We start from the raw sequence: 23,190 nt of genomic DNA, 5'->3' as shown, positions 1-23,190 counted from the left end.
ATGATCCACTGCTTCTCCGATAAGCAGCGCGATCATTGTGAAAAAAAAAACTTTACCAGCCTCCTAGTACTTCTCGCATTAAACAAAAAGTTACTGTTAGTAAAACTACACCCTAAAGCATTTTTCACATACAATACATACAAAATACATTATTTATACACATTACCTCCCACACTCCCCGTTTTTTATTTTTTTTGGTAATTAAAAAAAAATTAAAAAATGTACAATTAAAAAAAATACATAAATAGTTACCTTAGGGACTGAACTTTTTAAATATTTATGTCAGGAGGGTACAAGACTGTTACTTTATAAACTATGGGCTTGTAATTAGGGATGGAGGCAAAACTGAAAAAAATGCACCTTTATTTCCAAATAAAATATTGGCGCCAAACATTGTGATAGGGACATAATTTAAATGGTTTTATAACTGGGACAAATGGGCAAATACATTTTATGGGTTTTAATTACAGTAGCATGCATTATCTAAAAACTATAATGGCCGAAAACTGAAAAATAATGATTTTTTTCCCACATTTTTCCTATTTTCCCATTAAAACATATTTAGAATAAAATAATTCTTGGCATAATGTCCCACCTAAAGAAAGCCTAATTGGTGATGGAAAAAACAAGATATAGTTCATTTAATTGTGATAAGTAATGATAAAGTTATAGACGAATGAATGGAAGGAGCGCTGAAAGGTGAAAATTGCTCTGGTGCTCAAGGGGTAAAACCCCTCAGTGGTGAAGTGGCTAATAATGTAATCAGGACTGTCTTCTTTTGTGGGGTGGGGTGGGGTGGCAACACATAAGGGGGGAGGAATTAAACCATGGCTGAAGTAGAATTGTTACATTTTGAGCTTTTTTGGGGAGCTATTATTAACCTCCTTAGCGGTAACCCCGTGCTGGACACGGGGTAAGCCGCCGGAGGGTGCCGCTCAGGCCCTGCTGGGCCGATTTTCATAATTTTTTTTTTGCTGGACGCAGCTAGCACTTTGCTAGCTGCGCCAGCACTCTGATCGCCGCCGGCCCCCGCCCGATCGCCGCTATTTGCTGCGGCGCGCGGCCCCCCCCCCCCCCCAGACCCCAGCGCTGCCTGGCCAATCAGTGCCAGGCAGCGCCGAGGGGTGGCCCGGGACTCCCAATGACGTCCCGACGTCAGTGACGTCGGTGACGTCATCCCGCCCCGTCGCCATGGCGACGGGGGAAGCCCTCCAGGAAATCCCGTTCTATGAACGGGATTTCCTGATCGGAGATCGCCGAAGGCGATCGAAGCGGGCGGGGGGATGCCGCTCAGCAGCGGCTATCATGTAGCGAGCCCTCGGCTCGCTACATGATTAAAAAAAATTTTTTTTTTTAAAAACTGCTGCGCTCCCTCCTGGCGGTATTTTTCATACCGCCAAGGAGGTTAACATAATTTGTTTAATTTACTACTTAACCTCCTTGCCGTTATGATTCTTTCCAGATTTTAGGGTCTAAAAGCGTGCAATTTTTTTCCACTCTTTCAGACCCTAAAACCTGAAAAAAATCATTCTGGCAGGGAGATCTGCAGCAAAATAAAAAAAAAATTTACCTTCCTGGGCTCCTGTGCTGCAGTTTTCTCTTTGCCCACAAGATGGCGCTAATATACATATAAACGAACTTCTCTATATTTCTCTAATATAGAGAAGTTCGTTTTCAATATTAGCCCCGCCCCCGATGACGTCACGCTGCCACCACCGCTCTGCTGCCACCACCACGGCTCCGCAGCTCCAACTGGCTGCCGGGTCCCCGGAAGAATAGCGGGGACATGGGGGATCCCGGCGGCCAGGGAAAGACCCCACACTGCCGGGGAGAGAGGCTGGAGTCCCGCTGCGCAGCGAGATCGCGCGCGGAACTCCACAACTACAAGTAAAGCTCTGTAATGCCTACCCCGACCTGAGCTCGGGATCACCGCTAATAGCTTATTTTTTCTACCCCGAGCTCAGGTCGGGAAAACCGGCAAGGAGGTTAATGTGCTGAAGAAAATGTGTCAGTGCTATATGAACTATAACAGCATAAAAGTAACAGACTCCTGACTGAGATTCAAAAAGTGATCTCCAATATAAGACTGATAAATCTGTTAGCCACCATTATCATAAAGTATTGTTTGCAAAGTTACATTTTTGTTTATTATTTCATACAGAATAAATGTTTAAAGGAGAACTCCACCCAAAGACAAACAATAGTTGCCTTAGCATTAGTACCTGTAACCTAAATAACCTTAGTAACACTTATTTATAGCTCTAACTGCTAGCAACACTTAAAGGGAACCTTGAGGCTACTTGCACACCAAGACGTTGTGTTAGGTGCTACGTTAAGGTCGCATAACGTGCACCTAACGCAAGGTCTGGTGCTATTCTATGTGGACGTCAGAGTGAGCCACGTTGTGCAGCTCACTCTGGCGTCCGTGATGCCGTGATGCGTAGTCTTGGACGCATGCGGCATCACGTGGTCCTGCCGGCCAATCGCCGCACAGAGCGGCCACACCAGGAAGTAAACACTGCACGTCACAACGTGCAGTGAATATTAATTAGCCATGTGCCTGGCCGCTCTCCGCTCCTCCCCAACATGACTGCGCATGTGCAAACAGTCTAACGCGGCTTAAGCCGTTGTAACGCCGTAGTATGCTGCTCTTTCGGCAGAACGTGCAGCGTTACATGTAACGCAACGTGGGCTGTGTGAACAGCTCACTTGTGCTACATTGCTGTGCGTCTTAGTGTGTAAGCAGCCTAAGTGAGGAAAATTATTGAAAATAAACACATGACGTAGCTGCAAATGAATATTACATACTAACCTCACCATCAGTTCCTCTCAGAGGCTCACCATTTTCTTCTTAGAGTGATCCCTTCCAGTTCTGACAATATTTTGTCAGAACTGATATACACCAGTTGCTGTCAGTTATGTATCAGCACCTTTTACAACTGAATGTGCAAGTTAATGTCCATGTTTCCATATGGCTCACGTGGGTGATATTACAGTTTAACAGTGTGCTGACCAGGAAGCTGTTAGAGGATAATGGCCATTTTTAAAATGGAGGATGGAGAAATCCATTGATCACAGTGGACAAAGGAAATGCAGGAGAGAAAGAGATTGAGTAGTAGACTACACAGGAGGTAAGTATGACCTGTATATGGTTATTTTGACATTTTATTTTTAAGTTCAGGTTCTCTTTAAAGGACAACTATCAAAGTTGAATAAAATTCTAAATACTACATATTTCCATTAAGTATTACCACATACCAATAAAAAAGCTTTTTTGTAATATTTTCATGTTTTATGTGAAGAAAATATGACATTTACAAAGACCAGTTTTGACTGTGGGCATTACTAAGGAGGACTGTGTTTAGAATATCCAGCATACAGAAACAATCTTCACTGGCTGTAATACTGTGACTGGAATCTGTTCAGAATGATAGAAAGCAGAAATACAGCTGTGTGTAAATAATCATCATCTGCAGCTCTGTGTATTCCTCTCTCCCCCTCTCCCCCTCTCTCTCTCTCTCTCTCTCTCTCTCTCTCTGCCTTGCATTCTAAAGTAAACAGTTTACAGCTAGGAATAGCTCATTCTCAATGGGGAAGGGGAGAGGGGGGGGGGGGCACACAAGTAAGAAAAAAGTACAAGTCCTTGTTTTCAGATCCTTCTTTGTATCTAAAAATCCCTCAGCTGATCTCTCATGATCTGTGAAAAAGCTGGCAGGGCAGAAACAAACAGTAAATCATGAATCTATGAATAGTGACAGAGAGGTGGAACCTAGCTACATGGTATAGCTCTAGCCTCTATCCCGACATTGACACAAATTGTTACAAACAGCTGGTAAACAAGGCATTTTTTCACAGAGACTGTGATGAGAGACTTCTGAAAAGCTTTCTATTGTTGCTGGCCTAACAGCTCCATAGGTATGTGGGGTTTACAGAAGAAAAGTTTCTTTGATAGTTGTTTTTAAGTACAATTTTCAGTATAAGTAATTCCCAACATTTATACATCCTTTGACATGGTTGATTATGTTCTGCTAGTCTAAACTCTATGACCAGGCATCAAAGCCATGCCCAATCTTGAATTCCCTCTTCCCTGTTTGGGTGTTCTTTTACTCTTGGTCCCCTTCTCTTCTCCATTTACACTCATGGTATAGGACAATGAATATACTCATTTGGTTTTCAGAAGAACATGTAAACATTGTTCTGGCCAATATCTGATCCATGAATCCTTGTGCTGCAATGTGAGGACACTACTCATTTCTCAAAATGCTATCCATATAAATGTGACTATGGATGTAGGTACCCTACCTGTCGGAGCCTGTTTCCATAGGCGTTAGAGGAGGTAGTTGGGATGATGGGTTATGAGGACTGGATTGCAAGTTGCTCCTGGGTGAAGGATGACTGGAAGCAAGAGGCTGAGGTTGAGGCACATTTCCAACAGCAGTTCCACTTCTACTGGAATGAGAACTGGAGAAGAGGGTAGCTATAAAACAGAACACACATTACATTTTTTTTTTTTTTACAAATATCCATGCTGTAAACATGAAGGCAGATAATTCTTAAACCAATGAAATTGTGATTCCAATTTTGACTATGTAATCTAAAAAGAACTCTAGGCAATTCATGAAGGTAAATCAGAGCCCTATAAATATATTTGTAATACTTATACATTTTAAAAAAATTCAGCCATTATAATATTGTCTCACCTGAAACTTTATTTGCCTCTTATGGGGTTTCCTACTGCGCAGCTAGTAGAACTGAAATGCTGACTATGGCTGAGTTTGCAGGTGGCGTTACCACAGTAGAGGAATGTGTTAACAAAATATCAATGAGTAAAAGTCAGTTGCAACTGCTACAATTTAAAAAGCCACATGATAAAACCTCCTCTTTTGAGAAGGTCTACTACTGACTGGTTAAATCAATCAGTAATGAAGGCAGCAGAAGACACTTCTCCACAGACAACAATAGGATACGTGGGGTACATTTTTCTTGTGGTGGTCGTAACTTTCAAAGTTAAAATCTATCAATAAAGTTATAGGGTCCCGTGGAATGAAGATGAATTACATCTAGTTCTTCTTTTAGATTCTAGTGATGGTATAATAATATATATACCTCTCATAGGTTAATTAGTTGCTGACTACTGATACTGTCTGTGAGTGGCAGTTTTTTTAAGAACACAAAATTAGATATTTATATATAAACATTAAATCTTTCTCACCAATATACATTCATTGATAAGCACAAAAGAAAGTGCAAACCATGGCAATCAAGAATAGGTGATCAACAATTGTCTTTTACTCTTTTAACAACTACCACCTGAGGCAAAGTGAAATCTGTTTACTATGGTTTACTGCCTTCTGCATGTCTGTGCCATTCCCACTGCCTCAAAGACCATCTCCAAGCAAGTGGCCCAGTGTTATCTTTATTTGCACAGAACAAGGTTGTTACAGCTAAAAATACTATATTTAGTCAAATCACTTGACGCAGCTATTATTATTTTTATTATATGTTTTATCTATATAGCACCAACATCTTCTGTAGCACTGTACATAGTACAAAACAAATAGTGGGGATCATAGATATACGAGACGCTCAAAACACTGTACAATCTGGACTTCCAGCAACACACGTACAAATTCATCCATAGTTGATGTGTGGTTTGAGACATTACCAATGTAGATGTTCATATGATAAAGTACAGCTTAAACAAGAAACACCATGGGGAGGTCCCTGCCCTTTCAAGCTTACGGTCTAGAGAGTTGTGGGGTGGAGACAGAAGTGGAGGAGACAAAGGCATCAGCAGATGAGTCAGTAAGCCTCTAATGCTAGCTATGTCAAATCATAAGCTTGTCTGAAAAAGTGTGTTTTAAGAGTATGTTTTAAGGCTTCCAAGCTTGGAGCATGATAGGCAAGCTGTGAGAGAGAGTTCCAAAGGAGGATGATGCTCATAATAAGTCCTAGATGTGGGCATGAGAAGAAGTGGTGACCAGGCTGAATGAAAAGAAGGTCTCATGAGAGTAGCAAAGATTCTGGGAGGGATGGTATCGGGAAAGGATATCCAAGTTAAAAACAAAGCGTTCACAATGGCATCCCCTCCTGGACTGCGTCCTGTTTTTCCACAATTTATCCCATACTACTACCCGACCACAAGTGGTCAGGACCTTAAAACAATTAATTCTAGCGTTTGAACATGCGCAGTTGGCTCCAGGATGCCGCTCTGGCTGTGCCCCGTCTTTAACTACTGATAGTGCCCTGAGCGTGTGTATCCTGATCAGGAAGCCACAGGAAGAGCAGCCAGAGTGGCAGCCAGGAGTCAACTGTGCATGTGCAAGTAATATAATGTCCAGTTCAAAGGTCCCGACCACTTGTGGTGGGGGCCTAGTATGGGCTTAATTGTAGATAAACTGATCCTTGTGGGGGGAAATGGAGGACACAGTCCATGAGTGGATGTTGTTTTGGATGTATGCATATTCTAATTTGGGTGCTCTTTTAATTCAGATATCCTTTAAGGAGGAAATATATGGAGGAGACAACTTATGTAGAGCTTTGTATGTTAGGGTTAGGAGTTTATACTGAATCATTTGGGTAATTGGCAACCAGTGAAGAGATTGTTAGAGAGGGGCAGCATTAGTGGGAGTGGGAGATGGATAAGACGGCTAGCAGAGTTCAGTAGGGTCTAAAGAGATGAAAGTCTTTTTTTAGTAGGGTGTTATGCTAGGTACACACCATACAATTTTGTGTTAAATAGATGGTTTGATAGATAATTTCCATCATGTATGATATTATGTTTGATTGTTTTTCTAGTTGATTTCTCATAGAAGTGAATGGAAATAGATAACAAAAGATAAGAGAATCGAGTAGGAAAGCGACTGGAAAATTGAATCAAAAATCTTTGAATGGAAAATTGACCGAAAAAAATGCATCGTGTGTACTTAGCAGTAGTCAAACACAGAGCCTGTGTAAGGTAATGTGTATGCTTGCCTACCCTGCTTTTTAAGACATGCCATTAGTGTCTGAGTTCAAATACCGTATATTCCTGCATATAAGATGACTTTTTAAGCCCTTAAAGTCTTTAAAAGTTGGAGGTCGTCTTATACGCCGGGTGACAGTGTTAGTACTTGAATCCGGAATTACCAGAAATGACATACCAAATGTTGCAGCATCGGGGGAATGTTCAGAATGAAAAAGCCCTTAGCCAAAGCTTCCTGCACAACCATTAGCATCATGCAAACAGCCGCACGCTTGAGTAGCAGAGCAGCTTCCTGGTTCGGGGATCACCTGACCGATGACGCACACGCTGGTGACATATGCACTCACACCGGAGATTGCCAGAGGAGAACCTCACATAATTGCACTGGAGCGCACCAGTCATGTGAACCAGAACCAGGAAGCTGCTCTGCTACTCACGCGAGCGGCTGCTCGCATAATGCTAACGGTTGTGCCGGAAGCTTTGACTGGAAACTGATTTTTCCTTCTCCAATGGCTGCAGCACCTGGTATGTAGTTTAAGTTGTAATATGTGTAATAGCTAATGTGTAGGGATGACATCTTTGCCAGTTTTGAAAAGGAAGAGCACAGCCCCCCCCCCCCTGGATGATGCAGCACCCAGTAATGCCAGTATGTATCATTTTGAAGTGCAGAAGGTGTTTACAGGGGTGTATCATGTGAAGACGGTTTTTTACTTTTTATTTGGTGTGCGATGGAAGAGGGGTAGTCTTATGCGGTGAGTATATCTCAAAGTCTATATTTTAACTGGAAAAGTTGGAGGGGGGGTCTCTTATACGCCCAGTCATTTTATACGCCGGAATATATGGTAAATGCTATTACCTCACATAGGCTTTGTCCTTGTTTAAAGGTAAGGTATTTCTTACTATTTAATATTGCTTAATACTGTTTTTATTGATTTTGGGGCACCTCCTCCTCTCCAGTTGTACATAACACTGTTGAAACACACACTACAAACCCCTAACATTTTGAATAGTCCACATTACATAATAGAATGAACTCTATATATTTCTGCATTGATTTTGGTTTAAAACACAACATAAAAAAAACACTGTTAAATGAATAAATTAAAACTTCACTTTATATGATATTAGTAGAACCCATAAGAGCATTAATCAGAAGTTATCTAAATGAATTAACAGCAACTTATTTTTCCATGGAGTACTAAAAATTGAAATTGCAAAAACAACATAACACTGGTTTGCTTTATTTTATCTCCAGATTTGCACACTTTAACACCTGGGTTTAGAACTTATTCACCCATGGTTGTGACTCTGTACAATTTATTGGCAATGAAGTGATGAGACTCCATTGGAAGTAAGAAATAAGTGATCTTTGGAAGAACACATGGAATGCCCAGCGTGTTTGTGTGTAATAGGTAGTGCATTCCTAAACAGCAAAGCCACTCGGTTTCCAGGAATTCCTAACCAAAAGTTTGTATTTATAGGTTTAACTGACATTAATATAAGCCAGAATACTTATTACATCTCTGCTATATATGTCTGGTTAAATTGCACTAATTATGGAAGCACAATACTAATTTATGATAATGATATTGGCCATTTAACACTTATATACTATTGTTAATGACCAATACACCAGGGAATATGTGAAATATTAAATAAGAAGAATGCTAGCTATGTAATTTACAACACTACACATTTGTGTTGCTTTATCTTTTCCTGTTGCTATTTAACATTGTACAGAACAAAGATTAACAGACTGTTTTCTGTATTTGTAGATCAATCTTATTTTTTTAATGTCTTAAATAATATTGATGTAATAATAATAATAATTTAAAAATGCTGTGTAATGCAAGTTTTTTATTTAGTGCAAGTAGGCAGTTCAAACAGAATAAGGTCCCTAATGCCTTAATAAATGTATGATTAACCAGAGAAACACCTCACTAGTCACATTTCCTGTGGCAATAAACCAGTGTGCCTAATTTTCTAATTTAAGGGCACTCACAAAATCCTGTATAATGCATTGCAGATGAAGTCTGACCAAGCCCCTACTGAATATAAGCCCATAATGAATTTTACAGTGAGAAACTAAATTTGCATCTTACAGCCCATAACCAGAAATATCTAAATCCTTATGAGAAGAGGAAAACATACAGGGCACCATCTATTGAAAACGCACAAAATATCAATCAGCAACGATCCGAAAAAAGCAGTTGGGTGCTGGGAGAGAATGGGCCAACCTAAGCTCAGCTGTTGTGTGCATTTACAGAATGGGGAAAATATTTAAAGGGACTCCGAGCACTTCTCATTGGCATGCCTTTAAGACAGACGACTTCCAACAAAGTCATGCTATGACCCCTCTGGAGGAGCCTCTTGCAATGGCCATGCGTGTCACTTCCTCTTCCTGCTTCATTCAGTGATGCACTTCTCTAACTGAGAAGACAGGGGTGACCCAGAAGTTATAACATAGCCAAGATGGCAGCCGCGATTTTTAAATTGAAATCGAACGGAAACTATTTGGTGAAGAATGGCAATTCAGGCATCAAATGAAAAAGGACCAGAAAGGTATGCATCTTTAAGTACTTTGCAGTACTGGTCAGAGTCTTAAAGGCATGCCTATGAGAGGTGCTAGGAGTCTCTTTAATGGACTGTCATAGTAACCTGAGGACTCCCTTGATACCAATTTTAAAATATTGACTTTATGATGTGATCCCACCTCCACCCACCTCCCAAGTATATTTATGGATCACTTGCTGTAATCAGCCACCCAGTAGATATTGGTCTGACAGGTGGCTTTCTATGGAAAGGGTATGATAGCTCTCCAGGGTTTAGGTTCTCAGGATGCTCTAACTCTTAAGCAAAAGTGTGTAAATGGACTCCGTCAGTTTATACGGTTTTATTCTGCAATAAATGTACTTTATATGACGTGTCATTTATCTTAACTTTAGTATGAGAATAATAACTTTTAATTGTGAAAGGCATCAATAGCACTTTTATATCAAGTAACTTGTTGTTTGGATTTATTGACCTTTTAACATGCTTCTTGCTTCTATAACTCAACATTGCTATGAAAATAAAAATGCTTAGAATATACCACATTCTTTGTGCATAACAACTACCTACCACATAAACCTCTGCAAATTAGACCATTTCCTAAGTGTACATACTATTCCCACTGCAATCATTAAAAAGGAATCTGTAGCCGTTTTGTGGAGTATAAGGGATAAGAATTTAGTAGATTACAAGAGTGGTACTTAGAAAGTTTTAAGCTCCTCAACCACAGGTTAATTGGATGCTTTAATTGCTTCTTCATTGTCTCCTACTTTTAAATTAGGAATGTGAAAAATTACTTTGGGCAGATGTTTCCAATTTCTGAGAAACAGTAGATACAATAGTGAAGTATTCCTTCCACAGATCAAACATTTTTACCATTCTCACTGTAAGTGCTACCACATTGAAAAGTCCCCAAACATAATACAACACAGGCTGATAGTTGAGATGATTACATACATCTCAGTAGCTCTTTGCTACCACCTCTTGACCAGAGCTTTGTGGTATCAGCAGTCTATTTTTCTTTTACAAGATATAGATATACAAGATGTATTTACCTGTAAATATATAACTAAGCTAATATACGGTATATAGCTAATCTGAAACATCTTTCGAAGAAATACAATTCTGAAAAGTTCTCCATCTCAGTGTTAAGAAGTGCCATCATTTGTCAGCTCTGACAGACACTCACCCTCACTGCTGAGGTTCTTTATTCAATGGACACACTTCAAGGTTCTATGCTGCCTGCGTGGCTGATCATTGGGCTGAGGTGTCGTGATGTATGAAGTGGCTTTGTAGGTCTCAAAACTTTGGGGGCTTGGGATTTGCATCATAGGAGAGCTACTACTATTAAGCTGACACTTAATAGTAGTAGCAGCTGTGCACTGTGTGCTTAGGGTACTTTTCTTTTGTAAGTTAAGTTTCATTTTAAAATCCCTCAGAAAGTTCAGTAGAGCTTAAACAGGAACATAAGTATTTATGACTTATCGAATAACGTTCCTTTATTTTTTCACAATATTAATTTGTAAATTATTTAGTCAATGTTTGTCTGTCATAAAATCTTACATCACCCTTAACTACATTCTTAAATGTATCAGTGATGCCGTCATCTTTACTGCTGGCAAGGTGAATCACTGTGGAATCACTATGAAGTGAGCAGGAACCCCAAATGATCTCCCAGAGTACTCAGGGGAAGAAGGCCGCATTAAATCATAGCTTCAGCCAAATATCGCTGGGAGGGTGGTGTTACATAGAATATACAGTAATACAAGCTAAAGATAAAAAGCTTGCACTCACACCATTCAGCAGTTATATAGACCATGCAATTTATCATTGTAAAGTTAAGTTAACCCTCTGCACTCCACCATGTTATGGATGAAACTATTTACTGCATAAAAACAGGGACTATACAACATGTACTGTCTACTCACTTCTGCTCAAAAACAGGAACTAAATACAGTATATTACGTATAAGCTGAAGAGCTAAAATGTGGGCTTAAACAGGAAATATGCATAAAAAATGGATTTTAGTTGCAATTAGCACACCAACGGCGACAATGTATCCCTGGTTTAGAGAGTCCCGTTTCACTGGGAACAGTGCCAAACTGTGCAACTGTGCAAACTAAAAACTTGTAAACACACCATTCAGCTTCTTTAGATTGCAAAACATGCAGGTCCAGTGACCACATCTTAGTTTGCAGCTCCATCCCGACTAGTCAACCCCCTGCTGTGCAGTAAATAGTGTAATCTATAACATGGTGGAGTGCAGAGGGTTAACTTCTCTTCTCAATATACAGTACTATATAGATATAAGAATTATTTCTGATGCTGAAACAAGAATGATTAAAGTAAAAAAAGGGCATTTTGATATTTGATGATCTTTTACTACAGTATAGTATATGTCTTTAAAGTACCTCTTGAGCTCTATTTCAAGGAAAACATCAAGGTAAGCTTTGACATATACTATAATAAGTAACATTAGAGAACTCAATATGAGCACAGATATTTATCCTAAATCTTCAGAAATGTTATGGAAATATTCCATACTGCATGTTTTACTGGGGTCATTACCCTGATCAGTAGGGCAGCAATCTCCCTGCAAGCTTCCAGTTTCCCTACTTGCTGCAAAACTGCGTGCTCTGTCACCAGCTTATAGGAAGGAAGGTTCATTGTCTGGACACCTCCAAATTATTAAAAGGTCATAGATGCTTGCATGGTTTAAAGTTAGGTTTAAAGAAAAAGTAAACATATTGCCAAAGACTGACAGCTGAAGAAATTGATTAGATATGGCTGATAAACAGAGGGGAGCAAACTGTCACAAACTTGTGATGTTGGTAAAACTTAAGGTCAAAGCATTACTTCATCTTTAAAATTCTTGAGCTTGGGTCAGTTTAGATGAAACGTGTAATGAATAACCTATCCACACCAAAAGAAAAACCCCAAAGAACGTTTAGCTACTTCAGCCTCAAGACTTATGATTTCATGAGCCACTTTATATAGATTACATGTTATGTGTAAAAAACAAATTAACTGTTTGGGGTGGTCAGGCGTGTTGACCTTGTATGTAAAGTATATGCATTGTACATGAAGTAAGCAAGCTACAGTCTGTAATGGCCTCAGTTTGAACAATCTCTGTCTCAAACTTTACACTGCTTCTACAAAGTTATTATTATTATTATTTATTGTATTTATAAAGCAGCAACATTATATGCAGTGCAGAACAACAATAATAATAATAATAATAATAATAATAATATACAATGATTGGTTGAACTGGCTCTGTAAACTCATAATTATCTATCTATTCTAGTGCTGAAAACATCTGTAAAGACTGAGTAGGAGACGGCTGCTGCTCAGTCATTTTTGCAATGTCATAAACTGACTCTGTACTCATATAATTATCTATATATTCTTGTGCTAATAACATCTGTAAACCCCAGAGTAGGAAAGATCTGCTGCTCACTCATTTCTGCAATGTCAGCTGTACAGAAGCAATAGATGAAAAGAAAAAAAAAACAGTCAGGCCACAGCAGGATGTGGATTTATATCCAAGGTATGGATATAAAAACAGCAGCACGTTCCTGATGTTACTTTTTTTACACCCAAAAGTTCCTAATTCAAGCTCCATACTTAAAAAAAGTTAAAACAAGACATTTTTGGCTAACTTAGAGATAAATAAATGTTATTTATCTCTAAGTTAGCCAATAAATGGTACCATGCTGATCAAAACGTGTTGCTTTTACTGATGGCTAACATGGTACAATACTCTAATGCTTCTAAAAAAAAAAGTTCTGCTTCTCAAAAGAAAAAAAAAATTGCAGAAAGTTCTCGAAGTACTCAAACTCTGAAAAAGAAAATATCTCAACACTAACCAGCCCAACCCTATAAGTGTTTTTTTTTTAACCATGTGAAGACATTTGTATGATGAAGTAAGTCTACCAATGGAGGACATAACTTGAGATCTTTCTTATACTGGATTTAGAAATGGTAGATACAAACAGTAATAGTGCATTATTGATCAGGGCCTTATTTTATGTTGTTTATAGCACCGTTGGTTATATGTTTACTGCCCCCTCCCACAGCCTTCAATGTATTTGTTAAAATTTAAATTAAATAATACGTTACTGTTGGCTACAAATGTAACATAATTTAATAGTGAGTGTAGGAGCCTATGGGCTTTAGTCCAAAATGCTGAATTTATGTTGACTTCTTCTGAAATGATCAATTTTAATATGTTTAATTAATGTTATTCTCTGTTACCTTCCACATTATTTTATTTGCTGGTGTACTGTAATCATAAAACAAGGAACACTGTACACTGTATAGCTCGTACCAAAAATTTTCAGATTTTATTTACATCTCTCAGATTTTATTTTATTCATTTGAGCAAAAAGAGTCCTTTCCAAAATGATTCATACCCTTCTCAATACTCAATAGAAAAGGCTTTATTGGCTATTACAGCAATCAAATGCTTCCTATAATTGCAGACCAGCTTTTTACATGTCTCTACAGGTATTTTTGCCCATTCATATTAAGCAATGAGCTCCAAATCTTTCAGGTTGGAGAGTCTTCTTGCCATCACCCTGATCTTTAGCTCCCTCCACAGATTCTCAATTGGAATCAAGTCAGGACTCTGGCTGGGCCACTCCAAAACATTAATGTTGTTGTATGCTAACCATGTATTCACAACTTTTGCTGCGTGTTTTGGGTCATTGTCATGCTGGAATGTCCACTGGTGCCCAAGGCCAAGTTTCTCTGCAGACTTCCTGATGTTGTTGTTAAGAATCTTCATGTATTTGATTAGATTACTTTGATTAGATTCCCTGGTCCATTGGCTGAAAAACACCCCCAAAGCATTAGGTTCCCACCACCATGTTTGACAGTGGGGATGGTGTTTGTCCATTGGCTGAAAAACACCCCCAAAGCATTAGGTTCCCACCACCATGTTTGACAGTGGGGATGGTGTTCTTTGGGTTGAAGGCTTCTCCTTTTTTACACCAAATGAAGGAAAAATCATGGTGACCAAACAATTTGTTTCATCTGATCATAACACAGATGAACAGAAGTCTTCTTCTTTGGCCAGATGAGCATTTGCAAAGGCCAAGCAAGCTTTTGTGTGCCTTATCTGGAGAAGTGGCATCATCCTTGGTCTGCATCCGTGGAACCCAGCAGTGTGCAGTGTCCATTGGATTCTCTGCCTTGAGACATTGCCACCAGCAGAGCCCAGATTCATCAGGATGGCCTTGGTGGTGATCCTTGGATTCTTTTTCACCTCTCTCACTATCCTTCTGGCCAGCAGAGGTGTCATTTTTGTCTTCCGACCATGTCCTCTGAGATTTTCCACAGTGCAACATCTTGTATTTTTTATTAATACTTTGCAATGTAGCCACTGGAACTTGAAAACATTTAGAAATGGCCTTGTAGCCCTTTCCTGACTTATGAGCAGCCGCAATGCACAGCCACAGGTCCTCACGGAGCTCCTTTGTCTTAGCCATGACTGTCCACAAAGCAACTGCAGAGAGCTGCTGAATTTTCCCCTGTTGAGTTAATTAAAACAGCTGTGTCCAATTAATCAGGGTAATTAGGATGATTTAGAACCGCTTGGACTATTTGGAATAGTATAGAATTCTGGATTTTCCCACAGACTGTGACAGTTTGTGAAGGGTATGAATAATTTTGAACTGGACACTTTTTGCTCAAATGTAGATAAAAGCTGAAAAATGTTTGTTTTTTTTCCCTACAATAATGCCTCTTGTACATCGTCTTACTATCTTTTGGGAGACACCTATGTCATTTCCCATCAAAAAATGAATAAATAAATGTAACTTTAAGTAAAAATTCCCCAGGGGTATGAATAATTATGGGCAGCACTGCATATATATATATACCTATATATATAATATATATATAAATATATATATATATATATATATATATACAGTATATACAGTGGCTTGCAAAAATATACGGCCCCCTTAAAGTTTTCCACATTTTGTCACACTGCCACAAACATGGAATTCCACGTGAAAGACCAATACAAAGTGGTGTACACGTGAGAAGTGGAATGAAAACCATACATGATACCAAACATTTTTTACAAATCATTAACTGCAAAGTGGGGTGTGTGTAATTATTCAGCCCCCTGAGTCAATACTTTGTAGAACCACCTTTTGCTGCAATTACAGCCAGTTATTGCCAGTCTTTTAGGGTATGTCTCTACCAGCTTTGCACATCTAGAGACTGAAATCCTTGCCCATTCTTCTTTGCAAAACAGCTCCAGCTCAGTCAGATTAGATGGACAGCGTTTGTGAACAGCAATTTTCAGATCTTGCCACAGATTCTCGATTGGATTTAGATCTGGACTTTAACTGGGCCATTCTAACACATGGATACGTTTTGTTTTAAACCATTCTATTGATGCCCTGCCTTTATGTTTAGGGTCATTGTCCTGCTGGAAGGTGAACCTCCGCCCCAGTCTCAAGTCTTTTGCAGACTCCAAGAGGTTTTCTTCCAAGATTGCCCTGTATTTGGCTCCATACATCTTCCCATCAACTCTGACTAGCTTCCCTGTCCCTGCTGAAGAGAAGCACCCCCAGAGCATGATTCTGCCACCACCATATTTGACAGTGGGGATGGTGTGTTTGAGTGATGTGCAGTGTTAGTTTACCGCCACACATAGCGTTTTTCATTTTGGCCAAACAGTTCCATTTTGGTCTCATCTGACCAGAGCACCTTCTTCCACATGTTTTCTGTGTCCCCCATATGGCTTGTGGCAAACTGCAAACGAGATTTCCTATGCTTTTCTGTTCACAACTGCTTTCTTCTTGCCACTCTTCCATAAAGGCCAACTTTGTGCAGTGCACGACTAACAGTTGTTCTATGAACAGATTCCCCCACCTGAGCTGTAGATCTCTGCAGCTCATCCAGAGTCACCATGGGCCTCTTGACGGCATTTCCGATCAGCGCTCTTCTTGTTCGGCCTGTGAGTTTAGGTGGACGGCCTTGTCTTGGGTGGTTTACAGTTGTGTCATACTCCTTCCATTTCTGAATGATCACTTGAACAGTGCTCCGTGGGATGTTCAAAGGCTTTGGAAATCTTTTTTAGCCTAAGCCTGCTTTAAATTTCTTAATAACTTTATCCCTGACCTGTCTGGTGTGTTCTTTGGACTTCATGGTGTTGTTGCTCCCAAGATTATCTTAGACAACCTCTGAGGCTGTCACAGAGCAGCTGTATTTGTACTGACATTAGATTACACACAGGTGCACTCTATTTAGTCATTAGCACTCATCAGGTAATGCCTATGGGCAACTAACTGCACTCAGAATAAAGGGGGCTGAATAATTATGCACACCCCACTTTGCAATTATTGATTTGTAAAAAATGTTTGGAATCATGTATGATTTTCGTTCCCCTTCTCACGTGTACACCACTTTGTATTGGTCTTTCACGTGGAATTCCAATAAAATTGATTCATGTTTGTGACAGTAATGTGACAAAATGTGGAAAACTTCAAGGGGGGGCGAATAATTTTGCAAGCCACTGTATGTATATATATATATACACACATATATATATATATATATATATATATATATATATATATACACACATGTATATACATATATATACATACATACATATATATATATATATATACATACATATATATATATATATATATATATATATATACATACATGGCATTCACGTGTGAGGATAATGTGATGAGACATCATGGAAGTCATCATTGTAACGTGGGACTGGCACAGGAGTTCTTGTGGGGGTGAGGAGTCATAACAGCACAGATTGAAGCCACAGTAGCTCAGAAGTGTTTTGGCTCTGTGGACTGTCTGGTAAAACGGTGGGGTCATTCAACCCTGATGATGAAGACTCATGGGGTTAAGTATGGGGATATTTAGGGTTGAACATGCAAAGTAACGATTTTTAGGGGACGGGATGGTACAGTTGACACATCAAAACTCCTGTTCCCTTATAATATATATTGTAGCAACAGAAAATAAAGAGAATTAAATTAACAGTAAAGGTTTCTGCTTCGGTTTTGTTGGACTTTGCAGATCCTTGTAGGACACTCAGTCCTAGGCAGACATGCTACTTCATGAACCTCAGCCTAAGTGTGCTCCTGTAATCTTTTTCAGTCATATGGCCTTGTGCACGTTTTCATCCGAGGTACTCTGCAGTCTTTGCTGATTTCCAAATCACACTTGAGAAATGGTTATGGGCCCGTTTCCACTAGGGATTTGGATGCAAGGCAATCGCCGCATCTCCTTGCATCCCTCCGCAGGTACTTATTTATTGTATTTATAAAGCGCCAACATATTACGCAGCGCTGAACCGGATGCGGCATCATGCGGCTTCCCGTCAGCGGCTATGGAAATTGGATGTGTGCTGCGGAAAACTGCAGCATGCTATCCATAATTTCCCCCGCATCGCACCGGACCGCGTAGGTAAATATGCATCAATGGAAACTACTCCAATGACGTGAATTGGTTGCAGTTTCCTTGCGTTGCGGGGAGCAGGAAAAAATGGCGCACAGCTGCGCTAGACCATTATGGCGCCGTCATTCACTTAATGTAAAACGCTATTTAGCGTTTTGAATGGCCATTTTCATGCTGGAGGGAGAAATGCAAGCAGCAAATACCACTATGATTACTGAGTAGCGTTGTAGCACAGTGGTAAAGACAGAGACTTGGGATATGTATTTTGTCACTGGTGCTGGTTCGAATCCAGTCAATGTTGTTTTTTTTTTTTTATTACTATTTATTGCAAGATGCGTTGCTATCTATTAATAAAAGTAGTTTAAAAATACTTTAATGAAGTAAAAGTTTTATGCTGTAAAGATCACAACTGCATAACGTATGCTGGGTTACAAATGAAGTGGGCATGCAGAATAAGGATTAGAGAGAAGGAATTACTGGCTGCACATTGACAATAAATGGCGATAGTGATTAGTTAAAGAGAAGAGATTTCTTTTTGACTAATCAATATTGCGATTTATTGTTAGTTTTCAGCCAGTAATTCCTTCTCTCTAATCCTTATTCTGCATTCCCACTTCATTTGTAACCCAACATACGTTATGCAGTTGTGATCTTTACAGCATAAAACTTTTACTTCATTAAAGTATTTTTAAACTACTTTTATTAACAGATAGCAGCGCATCAAGTCTCTAGTAATTTAATAAAGAAAAAAAAAGTAACGTGTAGCAGATTCGAACCTGCAAAAATAATTTACAAGACGAGAACTTTACCACTGAGCTATCCATCTGCACAGTAGAATACACTGCTATTACTTATTGCCCATTATAACTATTAGCAATAGCACCATCTACTGTTTATTTTGCGTTTTAATGTTAAAACATTAAATAGCGTTTTAACATTAAAACGCTATTTAATGTTTTAACATTAAAACGCAAAATACCGTTTTACACACTAGCGCGGCTCCGTGCGCCATTTTTTCCTGGAGCCATTTTTGACTGTATGCGCGTTGCGATGTGGAGCGGTTTCCGCATTTCAGCGCATCTAGTGGAAACGGGCCCTATTTGTAAAGAGCAGGTAACAAAACTTGTGTGAAGGTGTATGTCAAAAGGTACATTAAATCTAAAGCATAATCAATTATATTACTTGCATTCCAGATTTCATATAAGCAAAGAGTGAAAAAAAATCTGTAACCCTAGTAAATGATTGTCACTCCCCCAATAAACAGCAATCCAGAAATTATTACCATGCATATGCAGTCTTTAAAAATTAGCACAGCTAAACACTGTGTACAAAATCAGTAACTCAGCAGGGAAGGGTAAAATCACCAATTTACATCATCTTGTTAAACCCATTGCCGTGCACATATTTCCAGCTACCTTTTGAAAAGACGGCTTTAATAAATTATGTCATTTCAAAGCTATTTTTAGCTATAAACAGTAAACAAGCTCGGCATTCATAGCAAAGTTTTTACATGCAGGAATATTTCTCCATTTTCTAAATGATCTGTTTAACAGCAGTTTGCAGTACAAATCATGTCTGTATGCTGGGCTGCCATCATAAGCATTATGTTATTTAGTTTACGGTACTTAATATTCTGTATTTAAGGCAGCTGCTCGTCATGGATATGAACTGTAGTACCACAAACACTAACAAGGCATGTATGATCAGAACGTCTGCAGGTCTCTGGCTTTACTTATAAGTGTTTCAGAAAAGTAAAATAATTTTAGCAAAGCCACATAGTTAAGGGTTAGAAAGAGATGATTAACTAATACTTGGATTAAAGTAAATTATGATAATATTACCAAAAATGTGCCATGAATGTTAACGTATAGGTTTTTATACCCAACTACCGTATATACTCGCAAGCAAGCCGAATCTTTCACCCCCCAAAAGTGGCCCAAAAGTTGGGGGGTCGGCTTGCTTGCGAGTCATGTGCCAGTATGGGTAGGTGGGTGGGTAGGTAGTGCCCCTCCCCGCTCCCCCCGCGGCCGCCGCTGCTATTACCTTAGGCAGCACTGCTTCCTCTATCCCCGTCCTGCTCCGGTAACTAATTCACAGCAGCGCACCCCTCGGCGGCTGCTGTGATGACGGAGGAAACCATAGAGAGCGGTTCCCATAGTAACGGCGATACACATTGCCGCTACAGGAAGCCGCTCTCTATGGTTTCCTCCGCCATCACAGCAGCCGCCGAGGGGCGCGCTGCTGTGAGTTAATTACCGGAGCAGGACGGGGATAGAGGAAGTGGCGCCGCCTAAGGTAATAGCAGCGGCGGCCACGAGGGGAGCGGGGAGGGGCACTGCCTACCTACCCACCTACCCATACTGGGACTATACTAGCCACACTGGGACTATACTAGCCACACTGGGACTATACTAGCCATACTGGGACTATACTAGCCATACTGGGACTATACTAGCCATACTGGGACTATGCTAGCCATACTGGGGCACTATGCTAGCCATACTGGGGCACTATGCTAGCCATACTGGGGCACTATGCTAGCCATACTGGGGCACTATGCTAGCCATACTGGGGCACTATGCTAGCCATACTGGGGCACTATGCTAGCCATACCGGGGCACTATGCTAGCCATACCGGGGCACTATGCTAGCCATACCGGGGCACTATGCTAGCCATACCGGGGCACTATGCTAGCCATACCGGGGCACTATGCTAGCCATACCGGGGCACTATGCTAGCCATACCGGGGCACTATGCTAGCCATACCGGGGCACTATGCTAGCCATACCGGGACACTATGCTAGCCATACCGGGACACTATACTAGCCATACCGGGACACTATACTAGCCATACTGGGGGACTACCTACCCATATTGGGCACTTTACTAGCTATACTGGGCACTATATCAGCTATACTGGGTCGCTACCTACCCATACTGGGACACTATACTAGCTATACTGGGACACTATACTAGCTATACTGGGACACTATACTAGCTATACTGGGACACTTTACTAGCTATACTGGGACACTTTACTAGCTATACTGGGCACTTTACTAGCTATACTGGGCACTTTACTAGCTATACTGGGGGACTACCTACCCATACTGGGCACTTTACTAGCTATACTGGGCACTTTACTAGCTATACTGGGGGACTACCTACCCATACTGGGCACTTTACTAGCTATACTGGGCACTATACTAGCTATACTGGGTCGCTACCTACCCATACTGGGACACTATACTAGCTATACTGGGACACTATACTAGCTATACTGGGCACTTTACTAGCTATACTGGGGGACTACCTACCCATACTGGGGCACTATGCTAGCCATACTGGGGCACTATGCTAGCCATACTGGGGCACTATGCTAGCCATACTGGGGCACTATGCTAGCCATACTGGGGCACTATGCTAGCCATACTGGGGCACTATGCTAGCCATACTGGGGCGCTATGCTAGCCATACTGGTGCGCTATACTAGCCATACTGGGCACTATACTAGCCATACTGGGCACTATACTAGCCATACTGGGCACTGTACTAGCCATACTGGGACACTATACTAGCTATACTGGGCACTTTACTAGCTATACTGGGGGACTACCTACCCATATTGGGCACTATACTAGCTATACTGGGTCGCTACCTACCCATGCTGGGACACTATACTAGCTATACTGGGCACTTTACTAGCTATACTGGGGGACTACCTACCCATACTGGGCACTATACTAGCTATACTGGGCACTATACTAGCTATACTCTGACACACTGGGGGGGATTACGCGGCCAGCATTTCCTACCCCCAGCTTATATGGGGGTCAATCATTTTTCCCTGTTTTTTTCAGGTAAAAGTTGGGGGGTCGGCTTACATGCGGGTCGGCTTGCTTGCGAGTATATACGGTACTTCTAACTGCAGGGTTGTTTTTACCTTATGGACATGATACATTTTTTTATTTCAGCTCTGCTCCCATTTATTCAGTCAAAAACTTTATCACTACTAGCCACACATAAATGATTTATAATGTATATATTTTTTTTCTATGGCAAATTAGGATTTTTGTGTTTTATTTTGTTTTTGTTTTTTTAGTAATTGCTTAATTTTATATGCATTTTAAAGGGAAAAGTAGGGGGGGAAATACATACTTTGTTTGATCCATTATAGTTTTAAAATAAACAGTGCTTTTGTAGATAACAAAATCTACAAAAGATCCTGGTTATCATAACTTTCTAATTACCTTCCTAGTACAATATATGCTGACAATATCTTATTTGGAAATAAAGATGATTTTTTTTATTTTGTCATTGTACTTTATCAATAATTACAGGCCCTTATATACAAAAATAACAGCAGTATACCCTCATAACATACACATTTAAAAAGCTGAGTATCTAAAGTAACAATGTTTGTATTTTCTTGTGTATTCCATCACCATGTTATTGTTTTTTGACAAGTGTTTTGTTTTGGTACACACTATAAGCAAATAATTTTATTGCTTTGGATTCAATTTGCCTCTAAAAATAATTCACATGATAGAGGCCCCAAACCTTAAACACCCTAAAATCTATTCTACAACTTATTATGGTTAAAGTATAGCATAGTATGTAAGTGTTATTCTTTCTTTGGGGAGTTCTAGAAGAGTCTGAACATCACTGAACATCACTGAACATCACAAGGCCACAAATGTCACCATTTTGAAAAGGAAACACCCAAGGCTACTCAAATATGGGTTGTTTGTGAGGCTCTGACTCATGTAGCTTTCCTGAAATTTTCCTAAGTTTGATCATAATTTTAAAAATGACAGTTTTGGAGGGATTGAGTTGTCCCTACTCATTTCTTATGTGACATTGGTTCAAGCTGAAAGACACATACACATTTATTGTACAGCTTATTTAAATTAAAATGAGGTCATATATACCTAATTTGATAACAACGTGGATGCACAGCAATCCATTATTTTAAACAACGCCTATAGCTTTGTTGCAATGCATCTTTTTGCACTAATTGTTACAGTGCCATTATTTGGTTGCCTAGCCCCAGAAGAGGCTGGGCATCAGAAGAAGGCCACATATGTAACCATTATGAAAAGGAAAAGAAAGCAAAATAAAATTGAACATATCTATTCAATTGAACATATCTATTTCTCAGCCTGATGTACAAATGAGTGTCCTATAGTAAATGCGCCCATGTCCCAAATAGTGCCTACTA

At 39.9% G+C, this 23,190-nt stretch overlaps 1 protein-coding gene across 2 annotated transcripts in view; it reads right to left on the bottom strand.

Annotated features, from left to right (window-relative positions):
* GLIS3 (GLIS family zinc finger 3) overlaps positions 1-23,190 on the bottom strand; it is a 619,418-nt gene that overhangs the window by 77,347 nt on the left and 518,881 nt on the right. For both annotated transcript variants that reach the window (XM_068271394.1, XM_068271395.1), the window contains exon 8: positions 4,303-4,477. In XM_068271394.1, the coding sequence (XP_068127495.1) occupies positions 4,303-4,477 (175 nt within the window). The remainder of the gene's footprint in view (positions 1-4,302; positions 4,478-23,190) is intronic.

The sequence above is a fragment of the Hyperolius riggenbachi genome, chromosome 1, assembly GCF_040937935.1.
Source record: "Hyperolius riggenbachi isolate aHypRig1 chromosome 1, aHypRig1.pri, whole genome shotgun sequence".
NCBI lineage: Eukaryota > Metazoa > Chordata > Amphibia > Anura > Hyperoliidae > Hyperolius > Hyperolius riggenbachi.
This window is presented reverse-complemented; position numbering and strand designations above follow the sequence as displayed.